We start from the raw sequence: 14965 nt of genomic DNA, 5'->3' as shown, positions 1-14965 counted from the left end.
CAGTCCCATTGAATGGGGGGGTGTAGGAACTGTGTTTACCCAGCTTTTGTTGTCAAACAGCTGCACAGTCTGATGTTTATGTCTGTGCCAAGTTTGTGGAACTAGATCTGGTTCGTTAATAAAACGCACGCTGTGATGTCGAGAGGTAATAAAAGCAGAGTGAAGTCGTAAAACACACACACACGCACAGACACGCACAGACACTCCAGCGTTTCTCTATTTCCTTCAAATCAGAAACGCGAACAGAGGTTAAGGAAGGTCAGAGGTCAGAGGGATCAATGACCATGACCCTGCTGCTGCAGCGTCGCGTCTGTATCCGGATCTGCACGTGTGTGTGTGTGTGTGAGAAGAGGGCAGGAAGGCTTGGCAGCGTCGCCGTGGTAACCAGATATCAGCTTGTGCACCAGCGTAGAAATCAAGCCAGGTCAGAAAGACGAGTCATTACTCTGATTGAGAAGAGCGATTAGTGCTGTCTGCTTCCACAGGAAGAAACATGTGTGTGTGCGCGTGCGTGCGTGTGTGTGTGTGTGTGTGTGGCAGGTTCACACACACACACACACACACACACACACACACACACAGAGTGAATCAGATCAAAGCAGACTGTATCCGCGGTAACAAATCCTCAAAAAAGAACCAGGATATCGGATTTTTAGTTCCGTTTTACTCAAACGACCTCATTTCATCTTGTGGTGAAATGGAAAGTGGTGTTTTTTGGTTGTTGTTTTTTTAAAGGTCAGGGTTCATTCAGGAGGTCTCATGAGACCTCAAGAGTGAGAATTGAGTGACACGGACTCTGAAACCCAGTTTCCACCAAGTGGTCCAGTCCAGTCTAGTCCAGTCCAACACTCTGAGCCGGACAATTTTTAATTGAATATAACGTGTGTGAGTGACACACTGGATTACAGCTTTACAATGTTGCCTTTGTAGTGTTTGTTACACGCTAACAATTTACCAAATCATAAAATCCCCCTTTAAATAAATAAATAAATTAATCAATCAAATAAAAATAATTGTTTCTTCTTTTCATGTTTTCTTTTAAATTTCAGACTTCTTTTTGATTTTTTTTAATCCGGCTTTGATTAAACGGGAAGCTCCGTGTTTCTGCAGCTGTGTCTGCCCTGTACATCCCATAATATAAAAATAATTCAGACCAAGAAACGCGCACACACACACACACACAGAGACAGACTTTCTTCTTTTAAACTAATTCCTCTCCTTTGATCAGATGATTGGGTTTTTTTTTTTCTTCAATCACTCCTCCTCCTCCTCCTCCTCCTCCTCTTCCTCCTCCTCCTCTTTTCTGTCTCTGTCTCTTTTTCTTCCTCTGGTCATGGATCAGTGGAACCTGCCCGGTTCACACACACACACACACACACAGTGGGACTCAGTGTGTGTGTGTGTGTGTTTTCTGCCATAATCACTGACCTTGTCAGGACCGGTAGTCCTCATGCATGGAGACCAAAACCTGGTCCTAATGAGGCAGAACCTCCTTTCTGAGGAACTGAATCTGATCTTTACTGTGTGTGTGTTTTTGTTCAGTGTGTACTTTTTAGTAAATACTTTTGTGTGTGTGTGTGTGTGTGTGTGTGTGTGTGTCTTCATGCTCTGAAGACATCAGAGTTTCCTCTGACAGCATTGACGGCGAGCGTTTACTGTGACTGATGTCATGAAATTCAATCTGGATCCTGCGGTGTGTGTGTGTGTGTGTGTGTGTGTGCGTGCAGAGTTCACTAGCATACTCTGCCTCTTTGCCGCTCTCTCCATGATAATTTTGTCCACTCAGCACTTTTTCTTCTTCTTCTTCTTCTGCTCCAGGAATTTTCCCTCTCTGCTCCGAACCGTCGGAACGTTTTTAGGATTCCTCCGATTTCTTTTGGAAACTAGCTCGAGTCTGGAATCCCAGCTCTCACTGACTGTGTGTGTGTGTGTGTGTGTGTGTGTCCTCAGCTCCACTGAGGTGGACGACATGATCCGCAAGTCCACAAATCTGCTGTTGACCAGAACCCTGAGCCACTGTCTGCAGTACGCCATCAAGAAGAAGAACGTCGGACTGGCAGAGGTACACACACGTGTGTGTGTGTGTGTGTGTGTGCGCGCACACGCGCGACACAGTCACTGTCACATAAACAAACACTTTCTCTTATCGACCTCTTGTTGTGTATGTTTCCATGCACTTTGTTTTTTCCCCAGCACAAACATTCATTCATTCATTCATTCATTCATTTGCAAAAAAAATGCATGTGATGAATAAAAGAAATAAAATGTAAAATAAGGCTCACACTAACATCATTTATTCTCTGTATTTGCTGAAAAATGCCTCTTTATGTGGATAATTTTTTTGAAAATCATATAAATTTGACTTTAATAAATAAACAAAGGAAGATTTTTGAGTCTTAACTGTTAATGTTTCATTAAAGTTCTCATTTGAGTCATCTGTTTTTGTTGTTACATGTTCTAAAGAAACAAATGCTTTGCAGTTGGTGCAGGTGATCATTAACACCACCCACCTGGAGCAGAGCTGCCACTTCCTGGAGGAGTTCATATCAAACATCACCAACGTTCCTCCTGACACCGTCAACGCCACCAAACTGTACGGAACGTCCACCTTCAAGGTCCAAACGACAACGTCTTTCATTCTTCTGTTTCTACAAACAAATCTCTTCATATTTCACCAGTATTTTTCCTTTTTCTTGGTTTAGACCTCCTGTGTTTCCTTGTTTTTGTTCCTTGCGTCCTGTTTTTCCCTCACGTTACCTGAACTCTTCATTTCTCTGTCCACAGGATGCTCGTCACGCCGCAGAGGCGGAGATCTACACCAGCCTCAACGCTAAGATCGACCAGTTCCTGCAGCTGGCCGATTACGATTGGCTGGCCCCGGTGCAAGGGGGCGGAGCTCTGGAGGCCAGCGACTACCTGCTCGACCTGATCGCGTTTCTGAACAGCACCTTCAGTGTCTTCACCAACCTACCTGTTAGTACACACACACACACCAGTACTCATATCTACACATTAAAGGTATAGTCTGTGTTTTTTGAAGTATCTTTTATGCGGTAAACAAAGAACAGATTTTAGCTAACATAAAATCTACATCAGTCTAAGTCTACGATGTCTGAAGAACATGTTTTTTCTGACATTAGCTGTATTTAAAACACTTGATTATGTGAAAGTATATCATAAAAATTGCACAAATGGGGAAGGAAAACAAATATTTTACTGTATTTGAGAATCTTTATAATACTGTGTGTGTGTGTGTGTTTTATATAAGCTGACTCAGCAGTTTTGTGGCCCCTCCATGTCAGCATGAGACCATCACAGGGCAGGACAATCTGCTTTAGCTCGTTAGAGTATCAGCTCGTTACAGGTTAGCTCGTTAGCTCGGCGCTCGCTAAGCTCATTAAAGGCTGAGGGGGGCGTGGCCAGCAGCAGATTAAACACGGGCTCAGACTCTTGACTCCAGCACACATTCACTCGATCGGGATTTCATGTTTCACCGTTAACTCGAAAATACGAAATGAGATATAATTGCGGTTCTGTCCAATGTTAGCATCATAGCTGGGTTTGCTAACTAGCGAGCTAATATAGGACGTGTGATTTTTGCTGAGTCGTACATAAAAAGCACCGTAGCGTCATGTTCACTGTCGTCCGTAGGGGGCAGCACTGCGTCTATGAACACCATGAAGTGTGAATTTTGACGTGTTTCTTTTTTACACAAAACATTACAATATTTTAAGAATGACAAATATCGTAACCCAAATAAAAATCGTGTAGATGTAGATAACGCAGGGTTCACAGTGTGTTGAGCCGACGAGATTCATTCAAGAAACCTCGTAAATTTCATCACTTTTGTTAATGCACTTTAAAGTTGATTTACTTATTTTAACTTGTTGTAGTTTTTGGTGAGAACACACACACACACACACACACACACATAAAAAGGCTTAGCCGTTCTGAGATGATTTTGCACAGATTTGGTTAAAGCGGGTCACAAGGCCATAAGGCCACACACACACACACAGACATGGTGGTTGAGCTAAGTGTTTTCCAGCACCTTTAAGAAGCTTTTCTTTCAAGCTCACGAGCCCCGGACATGACCCTGACACACACACACACGCACACACACAGTGTGTGTGGCCTCTTAAGTAGATCAGGTGTTATGGATCTAAAAAGTCTGGGTGGTATGACCGACAGCGGTGACGAGACACGTTTATTAACTGCTCGCATTTATCCTGCAAAACTTGTGAAAACTCCCAGAAACTTTCTACATAAACTTTATCCAAAGTTCTAAAGTTCGCCGGGTTTATGTTTATGGTCGTACGTAGGGAACGACGTCGGAACACGCCACGTTACCGGTGAGTATCTGCGATGTTGAGTTAACGTGAGTGTCGTTTACCAAGCCCTGACTCACCTTTAGCTCCACCCCCTTCACCTCACCTGAGAGTTTATTAAAAAACAAAAAAAGCAGCATGTGATGATGATGATGAGCAGGAAGTGATGCACGTTTGCCTGAACCTGAGTTTGTGTGTTTTTATGAAATCCTCTCGGGGTCGCTATAACCCACTTTGTGTCTGACTCCAGTCTGACTAAGTGTAGTCAGACTATGAATCACATGGTCCCAGGTATGTTAGTCCGACTAAGACGAACTAACGTATTTTGACACGACACACGTAAGAAAAGTGAATTATTTCGGACTTTTAAGTGTTTCCAAGAATGTTTTTTAAGAATGACAAATATCGTAACCCAAACAAAAATCGTGACAAAAGCAAGTTTGTGATTAGAATATTCACTAATTAAATATTTTAAACTGCAGTGCATGTAAATAACCGGGCTCACAGTGTGTTGAGCTGACGAGATTCATTCAAGAAACCTCGTAAATGACATTTTCTTTACTGTACAGAATAAAAATAAAGACAAAAATAGCACCTGTAGAGGGCGCTAGCGTCTGTGTGTGTGTGAGTTGTGATGTGGTTTAAAACTGCCTGCCTGTGTGTGCGTGGACATGTCTTTATATCTTTGTGAGGACATTTTGTCAGGGTTAAGACCTGATTTAAGGGTTAAAGTAAGGCACTTAGTTGTGATATTAAGGTAAGGGGAATGAACTATGTGGATGTCTATTATGTCTTTCTTTTCTTTTCCTTCATTTTTCCTCTTTCTTTCCTGTCCATTCTTTTATTTTTCTTTCCCTCCGTCATTCCTCCTCTTCCCTCTATAATCGTTCCCACTTGTCTGTGTGTGTGTGTGTGTGTGTGTGTGTGTCTGTCTGTCTGTGTGTGTGGGGGTGTGCTTCAGTACATGTAAACAGAATTTGTCGATTTCACGCTCAATCTCACTCCATGATAATTCACCCCTTCACGTTGTGTGGTGTGTGTGTGCGTGGTTATCCGGCTGCTCTGTAGGTGTGTGTGTGTGTGTGTGTGTGTGTGTGTGTGTGTGTGTGTCTAATGCACGGCGGCGGCTGCTGTCGTTGTGTTTGTTTAAACAGACCAGATGACTTTTATTGATCTGTGCCTGGAAACGATTGCTTTATTAAAGTCGATCTCTTCACATCACACACAGGAAATGATATTATACAAATGACTCCATTAGACGGTTTAATAATGAAACGCCAAGAGTTGAAAATAATGTCTCTATTCATGAGTGTGTGTTTTTTTCTTGGTGTTCAGGTCATTTGTTAAATTACATGTTGAAACAAGTGAAGGAAATTTTCCTGGACGCGACGGTTCCTCGTCTGTTCAGGAAGATCAATTTACCACAATGTTCATCTGCTGCTCACTGATTTCTTCACTTGTTCAGGTTTTTTTGGGGATTAAAAGCTGCGTTTTCTTCACAACTTTCCTGGAAACCAGACCATTAACTTCAGTTAAAAGACCATTAGAGCCAAAGCTGGCAAATAATCAATCTATACTACTTCAATAACCTTTCATTATAATAACTTCTCATCTAGATTCTAGTCCTGGAGAAAGACTAGGAAACTGAAGTTTGTAAAACCACACCGAACCCCATAGAGAAAACCAGTGATTTTAACATCACAGCACACAGGAGTTGTTGATCCACTGCTGCCTCCATCACTAAGTCTAAATGTCTTATTTAGTAAAATTCGGCATTTGAAAATCTTAGTTAGGAATTACCTCAGTGACACAAAGTGTCCACACGAGGCAGCAGTAGAGCAGCAGCTCCTGTGTCCCCACGAGCTACAATCACTGATTTTCTCTATGAGGTTTGGTGTGGGAGAGTGAGTGTTTTACAAACTTCAGTTTCCTGTTGTTAAAAGTCTGTCTGACAGTGAGATAAAGACGTGATCATGTGACGTAGATGTCGTAGACTTACTCTGATGTACTCGGTCTTCTGTTGAGTGGCTGAAGCCGGTTTGCTTGTGTCCTTTGCTGGCAGTCGTGTTTTCACTGCCTCGGTGTCTCGTATTCTCTGCAGCAGGGGGCGCTCACGACACAGTTATCGCCACTGAGTGTGTGTGTGTGTGTCAGTATCTCACACAGCCACAACTGAACTACCTCTTTAGAATTAGAGTTATTGCTTCTTTGGTTCTCTCACCTCGTTCTCACATCTTTCCCTCTCTTCATCTCTGTTTCATTCAGCTGGAATGCAGACGTCGAGGTCATGACAAAGGTTATGACTGGTCACCGACATCACACACACACACACACACACACACACACGTGTGTTGTGTTCTGTATTAATGCGTTGTCACGCACTTCCTCCTCCGCTGCTTTTATTCTTAATATGGTACTTCATCATCCTGACTGCACCTGAACACACTGTATTTAATTAACGCTAACTTAATGTGTGTGTGTGTTTGGGGGCGAAACACAAAGTACATGTTGTTCTTGTTGCTGTGTCTTTTGTGAGATGTTGTCTAATTTGTTACACACAGTTATTGAGCCTGAGGTTTGTGTTTGTATCACGACAGTTGGAGCAGCTGTGAACGGCACAGGTTCTTCTAAAACTGCCCTGACGTGGTTTCAAAGCGTAACGCTGTGAACAAAGACAACAATTAAGGAGCTCAGTTCATAAAATCTACGCCAGTTTAAGTCGACAATGTCCATGTCACATGTTCACGTCTTTATGTCACTGTTCGACTGACTTTTCCAACAGGAAACTGAAGTTTTGTAAAACCACTCACTCTCCCACACCAAACCCCATAGAGAAAACCAGTGATTTTAACATCACAGCACACAGGAGTTGTTGATCCACCGTCGCTTCCATCACTAAGTTCAAATGTCTTATTTTGTAGAATTCAGCATCGAAATTCCTTGGTTGAGATTAACCGCAGTGACACAAAGTGACCACACGAGGCAGCAGTAGACCAGCAGCTCCTGGGTCCCCCGCCAGCTAAAATCCCTGATTTTCTCAATGGGGTTTGGTGTGGGAGAGTGAGTGGGAAAGATATCATAGACTTAAACTCACGTAGATTTTATTGCATGTGTCTTTTGTGTCTTTTTTTATTTGTCATGTTTTCACAGAGAGTGAAGAGAGTGTTTTAATCACTTTAAATGTAATATGAATATGATGTACTGTAGATTTAAAGAGGATTATCATGTCCAGACCTGACCCTCCCTCCTCTCCCTCTCTCCCTCTCTCCCTCTCCTCTCTCTCTCTCTCTCTCTCTCTCTCAGGGTAAGGTGGCACAGACGGCGTGCATGTCGGCGTGTAAACACATCTCCACGTCCCTGATGCAGCTGCTCCTCGACCCCGAGGTCCGCCAGATCTCCATGGGAGCGCTGCACCAGCTCAACGCCGACGTCCAAGAGTGCGAAGGTGAGTGGCCACGCCCCCTTTACACCTTTTCTTTGTCCCTCTGTCCTCTTTATTTCCTTTTGTTTCTTTTACTTCTGCTCCTTTTTTCCCTCGTCCAGTTGATCTCTGTCTCTCCTCTTCTATCCACACACGACGACGACATAAAAATCAAAATAAATCGACATTTTCAGCTAAAACTGAACATAAAAAGTGACATATTTTCATTTAACGTCATCACAGACGCGACAGAACATCATAAAACGTGAAATAAACACGGAAAAAAGAGATTACAGCGATACAGGCTTCATTTACCAAGAATATAATTTACCAAATATATAACTATGAAATAAATGGGAGATTAAACAGGAACGAAGGTTTTTCCTCTTGGGATGCTGAGTCTAGTGCAGAGGTCAAGAGGTCACGGAGAGAAAACAACAGAATAATCGAAAAACAGGGAGGTGAAGATAAGAAGAGGAAGAATTTAAGGTAGGAAAACATTTAAAATAAGAGGGAAAAGAGAAGGCGCAGGAACGAGGGATGAATGAAAAGGTGACCGAGGTCGGAGAGATTACAGATTTCAGAGGAGGACGAGCACTGTGAGGAAAGAGCGGGAGAAAATAAATAAAAGTGCATTTGAAAATGAAACGAGACGACAGAAGAAAAGGATGAAAGAGAAGAAGAAGAAGAAAAGGGCAGACCGGGATTAAGGGAGGGAGGGAGGGAGGGGTGTGAAATAAAAAAAACACATGAGAGGAGGGATTAAGGGAAAATTAACTGTGAGCTTTAAACAGACGGAGGAAGCGGTGGAAGAAAAAAGGGGATTAGAGATTAAGGAGATGAAAGAAGAAGGAGAAGAATACTTTATAACCATGAAAAACTCAAGTTCAGACAAAAGTGGGTGAAAAAACATGGAGAAAAGTGAAAGTTAGGATTAAAATAATCTCACTGCAAATTAATGATGTCACTTCAATGACAAAATAAACGTTAGCGACAAAGGTGGAAGCGGTTTTTATAAATTTAATAATTTTTATTGATAATTCTTGTTTTTCCGCAATGACAGAAAGTTTCTGAGTCATGAAACCTCGATTCTTTATTTTGCCGTGAAATATTACGACTTTTGTGACTGTGTGTGTGTGTGTGTGTGTGTGTGTGTGTGTGTGTGTGTGTGTGTGTGTGTGTGTGTGTGTGTGTGTGTGTGTGTGTGTGTGTGTGTGTGTGTGTGTGTGTGTGTGTCGGGGTCGTACGGAGTGTGAGCTGGGGTCTTGGCGTCACTTGGCCTCCGTAAACAAGCCGACTGGTTTTTCTGAGCGAGGGAACGAGAAAGAAAAGAGAGAGGGAGCGAGTCTGCGGATAATCCTTTTCACCTCGCAACACACACACACACACACAAGTGCACACACACCCCGATTACACGCCTGCCATCTTCAGTGACCCTGTGACACACACACACACACACACACACACACACACCACAGTGACGCTCTTTACCTTCTGTAATTCTTCAAGTGTTACAACCTGAGAACACACACGCACGCACACACACACACACACACGCACATGCACGCACACACACGCACACACACACAGGCGTCACCCCAAGTTCAAAATCCATCAGTTCACTGTTCTCAAACACGATGACGAAGCTGTGCATTAACAACACACACACACACACACACACACACACACACATGTTCGACATTCATGACTTGAGGGGACATTGCATTGACTTACATTGATTTCCTGGAGACTTACTCTAACCCTAACCACAATTACTATTGGCCTAATCCTAATCCTAATCCTAACCTCAACCTAACATATCTTCACCTTTACGTTTTTGTATGTGACTGTAAACAGGTTTAGGTCCCCACAACATTAGTAATACCTGGACACACACACACACTCTGCTTTTTCACAAACACACTCTCTCACTCCTTCATTCAGTCTTTCAACAAGCGACATGACTCTAACACCCTGCGCCGCCTCCTCCCCCCTCCCCCCCTCCTCTTCCTCTTCATCCTCCTCTTCTTCAGTCTGTCATTTGTCTGCCAGTTTATCTCGATGCAAAGCAAATCCAAGCAGGTCTTTGATTATTGAGTGTTTCACTCTCTCTCTGTTCTCTCTCTCTCTCTGTTCTCTCTCTCTCTCTCTCTCTCTCTGGGGGTGGACTGTGTGTGTGTGTGTGTGTGTGTGTGTGTTGGGGGGGTGGGTTTGTATTTTCCCACAGGTTTTGCCAGAGCCGGCCCGGTCGCAGGCTTCCAGGGCGACACGTTGCTTCTGGCCTTCAGTGACTTGAGACAAGTAGGTCTTTGTCTCCGTCCTCTCTCTCTCTCTCTCTCTCCTTCCTTCATTCTTTTTTTTTTTTTTTTTTTTAAACCCACTATCTTTTTTCTTACCAACACCCCCCCCTCCCCGCTCTCCACCTCCTCTTCCTTTCTTTTATTGTCTCTGGGCTGTTTTTGACGTGGTTTTGTCATTTCTGACAAATGACGTTCACGTCACGATGATGAAGACGAGATCGTCTTCATCATCCTCCTCCTCAGTTTCAGACGGAGAGATGGTCCTCAGTGAGATGGAAACGCGGAAAAATGACAATAATAATAAGACATTCATAATATAAATAATGATGATACATGGTGAAGTTTAGTTTATGGTGAAGACAGCTGCAGGGACACGTCTGTCTCCCTGCTCTGTGTCCACACACGGTCTCACACGTGTCCACAGTCACGTCCGACACCAGAATCAAAGCCAACAATGTCCAAAGTCTTAAAAAGTCCCTGAAAACATGTCCATATTTAACGGAGGAATCTGGTGGATTCGGCCGGCGATCGTGAGCCCGATCACGATCACGTTCAGTGGTATTTCACGACTCTGTGAACAAACCTTTTTAAATCCACGACTCTAACGATTCAGTAACGGCTTCACAAGTCACGTGAGAGTTTGTGTCGCGTAGAAGAAAAAAACACGTCACGGCAGCCGTCGCTATGACGGCTCCGCCCACTTTGTAAAATGACGCGACTGATGCTAAACTGAGTCGAGTTAGAACTGTGTGTGTGTGTGTGTGTGTGTGTGTGTTAATGCTCTCACATATTATTTTATAGACGTTCATTGATTGATTCTACAGGTTTAACATCAGCAGTTACTCTGTTACTGTCTCTTTGACGCTGACACATGGTCACATGTGATCGACTCACAACATTCTGATCGACTCACAACATTCTGATCGACTCAACATTCTGATCGACTCGCAACATTCTGATCGACTCGCAACATTCTGATCCACTCACAACATTCTGATCGACTCACAACGATCTGATCGACTCACAACATTCTGATCGACTCTCAACGATCTGATCGTCTCACAACATTCTGATCGACTCACAACGTTCTGATCGACTCACAACGTTCTGATCGACTCACAACGATCCGATATACTCACAACATTCTGATCGACTCACAACATTCTGATCGACTCACAACGTTCTGATCGACTCACAACGTTCTGATCGACTCACAACGTTCTGATCGACTCACAACGTTCTGATCGACTCACAACGATCCGATATACTCACAACATTCTGATCGACTCACAACGTTCTGATCGACTCACAACGTTCTGATCGACTCACAACATTCTGATCGACTCACAACATTCTGATCGACTCACAACGATCCGATATACTCACAACATTCTGATCGACTCACAACATTCTGATCGACTCACAACGATCCGATCGACTCGATCATAGTTTAGAAGATTAAAAAGTGAATGGAAAGTTTATTTCAGGAGAAAACGAGCGAGCGTCATGTTTTATGTCCTGGGAAAAACAGAGAGGGACAGACAGAACTGGACGTCCCGGCTGAGAGGACGGACCGCTGGGCGGAGTGATCGTGCACATGTGTGCGTTTGTGTGTGTGTATCGTTGTCGTATATCGACTCTGCGAAAAACAGCGTTTGTTAGGAGAGAGTGTGTGAAAGTGCGCGCGGGGAAATGTGTGTTTCCCATCAACAAGTGTGTGTGTGTGTGTGTGTCATCTTTGTGAATGTGTGAAACGGGGCGAAGAGCCTTAGTGAAAGTTTGTGTGGCCTTTCTGTTTGCTCTGTGTGTGTGTGTGTGTGTGTGTGTGTGTGTGTGTGTGTGTGTGTGTGTGTGTGAGATCACAGTGAATGTGTGAAACAGGGCGGAGAGCGAGTTAAAGTTTGTGTGTCTGGCCTCCTGTCTTTGATGTGTGTGTGTGTGTGTGTGTTTGTGGTTGTTGTTGTACTGTGTGTGTGTGTGTGTGTGTGACAGCAGATGACGGATGGGCCGGCAGGACGGAGCAGTGGACGATGAATGAGGTGACAGACAGAGATGGATCGCCCTTTATCCCTCCGTCACAATCCCTCTTTCTCTCTCCTCTCCTCTCTTTCTCCGCCTGTCGGGATGATGCAGTGCCTCTTGTTCTCTCGCTCGGAGGAGGAGAAGAAGGAGGAAGGGGGGAAGACGGGGAGAGGGAGAAAAGGAGAGAAAAAATTGCATTCATGTGTGGCATCCATGTTTACTCCTCCCTCCTCCTCTTCCTCCTCCTCTTCCTCCTCTTCCTCCTCCAGCTCCATCCTCTCTTTTCTTCTGCTGATCAGAATCGTTGACTCTGACGTTTCTTTTCCAGATCATTCAGCTCCTTTCATTTTCTCTCTCTCTCTCTCTTTCTCTTTCATCCTTTATCATATCAAAAAGAGAGAATTCCTCCCCCACACACTGTGTGTGTGTGTGTGCGTGTGCGCACGCGCACATCTGCCTGACACACATCTTCCACTTGTGTGTGTGTGTGTTATTTAAGTTTTTAGACAAACTTTTCATGATTGTTTGTTACATTTTTTTGATTATATATATATATATATATTCGTGTGTGTGTGTGTGTTTACGTATGTGTGTGTGTGTGTGTGTGTGTGTGTGTGTGCGTGTGTGTGTGAATAATGGTCGATAAATCACGCTGACGGGGGCGTTTGTTTTGTGGTCAGGTCCCGGTGTTCTGGAAGGTTCCGGGGTCCTGGGACAGAGCTGAGACCCGGGTTCCCTCAGCGTGCACGCACGCACGCACGCACGCACACGAACACTAAACACTAAAATAAGTTAAGACGATGAATGCTTTTTATTCATTCACGTTATTTTTGTTTTTGAGTCCGAAAACGATTCATTTACTGAAGTTATCGTCACCTACTTCTTATTTTATTTTAGAAAACTTAGTTTCATTGGTTTTAATTGTCATAACTTGTCATAATCTTGAGTTGTTTGTCTTTTGTTTCCTAAAACGTCCACGAAGCAAATGAAATAGTTGTATTTTTATTTAAAAACAGACAGATGAGTTGATTGTAAAAATGTGGCCAATTTACCAACCTAATATTTAAATATTCCGTTAAACGATGCAGCCCTAAAACCCTGTGACCCAATAATCAACGTAACTGCTAACTGTCGATTTCAAGGGAATCCATGTTTGAATAAAAAGAAATAGTTTGTGTTTGTCCCAAAAGTCCATGATAAAAATGTCAAATGGACAAAAATGTGATTTATATTCAGACGTGAAACAAACAGGAGCTGTTTTTGTCACTTTTTTATTTTTAACTGCAGTCAACGCTGACTCTGCACTTTTCTTCAGTGTGTGTGTGTGTGTGTGTGTGTGTGTGTGTGTGTGTGTGTGTGTGTGTGTGTTTCAGTCCACAGATCTTATCAATTCTAAATTTAGAACATTCACAAGTTTGTGGTTACTACAAACCTTTGGCTGGCCCTGTGTGTGTGTGTGTGTGTGTGTGAGAGAGAGAGTGAGTGTGTGTGTGTGTGGCCTCCCACCGAAAAAGTGGGAAAAGTTTGCAACACTAGACTTTCACTCGTTCATTTGCGAGGTTCACATTCTTCCACCTCTGCTCGTGTGTGTGTGTGTGTGTGTTCTCCTGTCATTGAACGGTCAGAGCTTCATTCCTCTGGTCGACCACAGATTCCTTTCATTCATCGATCTCTCCTCCTCCTCCTCCTCCTTCTTCTTCTTCATCCTCAAACCAACGTTGATGAGTCAAAACCTGACGAGCTTCAGCAGAATCTTCTCTCTGTTCATTCGTGGAACATCTGTCCATCTCGTATCTGTCCATCAGTTCACAATGATTCAGATTTTTGTTGGACTAAACTCCAGCTGGTCTTAGTCAGACTAACATACCTGAATCATGTGATTCATAGTCCGATTACTGCTGCATGTAAGCACTTAGTCAGACTGGAGTCAGACCAAGGAAGTGGAAGGAGTCGTGCGATTGTCCGTCTTAGTCCGACTCCGACCTGAGCTCGTTTGACGTTGTTTGGATAAGAAACGTGACGACAGAGTGTTTCTGTTTTCTGTCTCACAAACACAGTCCTGACCTCGTACGTCAACTTCCTCCTCCTCACCTCTAAAACCTTAAAGTGTCAACTCGATGGGTCGTCTGTCCTCTGTCCCTGAAGCAGATCGTGAACGTTCTCCTTCAACCGTGAAGTCCAAACATGGAGGGAACAAGTTTCCCATTAATCCTCAGAGCAGGTCGTCTTCTTTCATCAAAAAACCCAGACTATCAAAGACTCATTTTGTGTCCTGAGGTTTGGACGTCCCGCGATGATCGTCCACATTTTCTTCTCATCCAACAGAAGTCGTTCCGTATGTTCTCCAGAACTGCCGCTGCCGCATCCTCCTCTTTAATCTGGATAATCTGAGAAGAGCAGGAAAAAACAAACCTGTGAATATTGACCGCCTCCTGCGTTCTCCTCCCAGGCTCCGCCCCCGTGATGATCGTCCAGATGTTCTTCTCGTCCAGCAGCCGTCACTCCGTATGTTCTCCAGGACTGCCACTGCCACCTCCTCCTCATCCATCATCTTTAATCTGAATAATCTGAGAAAACACCAGGAAGCCACACACACACATGCCCCGCCTCCTGTGTTCTCTCTCTACCCAGGCTCCGCCCCCCCCCCACCCCCTCGAATGGATCTCCTGTTTCTTCAGTCGTCTTTTTCTCCGTAAAAGAATGTCTCCGAACGTCGTTTGCCGTCAGTTTTACGCCCCCCGCTGGCCAGTCATGAGAAGACGCCGCACAGTCGCTAACGCCTGAAACTTCACAGAGTAATAATCTTAATCTTAATCCCACATTTTCTTCTTAGTTTCCGTCTTTTTCCGTCGTTGTCGTGAACTTTCTCTTCACACACACACACACTTGTACTA

The 14965-nt window shown here is 43.8% G+C and overlaps 1 protein-coding gene across 3 annotated transcripts in view; it reads left to right on the top strand.

The window, feature by feature from the left end:
* Nucleotides 1-14965, top strand: part of exoc6b (exocyst complex component 6B) — a 49352-nt gene that overhangs the window by 23543 nt on the left and 10844 nt on the right. Inside the window, exons 16-22 of one of the 3 annotated variants that reach the window (XM_058625760.1) lie at nt 1951-2062; nt 2481-2615; nt 2785-2973; nt 4323-4352; nt 7632-7773; nt 9977-10050; nt 14521-14911. In XM_058625760.1, the coding sequence (XP_058481743.1) occupies nt 1951-2062; nt 2481-2615; nt 2785-2973; nt 4323-4352; nt 7632-7773; nt 9977-10050; nt 14521-14535 (697 nt within the window). In that variant the 3' untranslated portion in view covers nt 14536-14911. Of the gene's footprint in view, nt 1-1950; nt 2063-2480; nt 2616-2784; nt 2974-4322; nt 4353-7631; nt 7774-9976; nt 10051-14520; nt 14912-14965 lie in introns of those variants that run through there. The other 2 variants (XM_058625758.1, XM_058625759.1) reach the window with 2 other exon arrangements.

Source organism: Solea solea, chromosome 3 (genome assembly GCF_958295425.1).
Source record: "Solea solea chromosome 3, fSolSol10.1, whole genome shotgun sequence".
NCBI classification, from domain to species: domain Eukaryota; kingdom Metazoa; phylum Chordata; class Actinopteri; order Pleuronectiformes; family Soleidae; genus Solea; species Solea solea.
The sequence above is the reverse complement of the archived record's forward strand: the minus strand, read 5'-3'. Positions and strand labels throughout refer to the sequence as shown.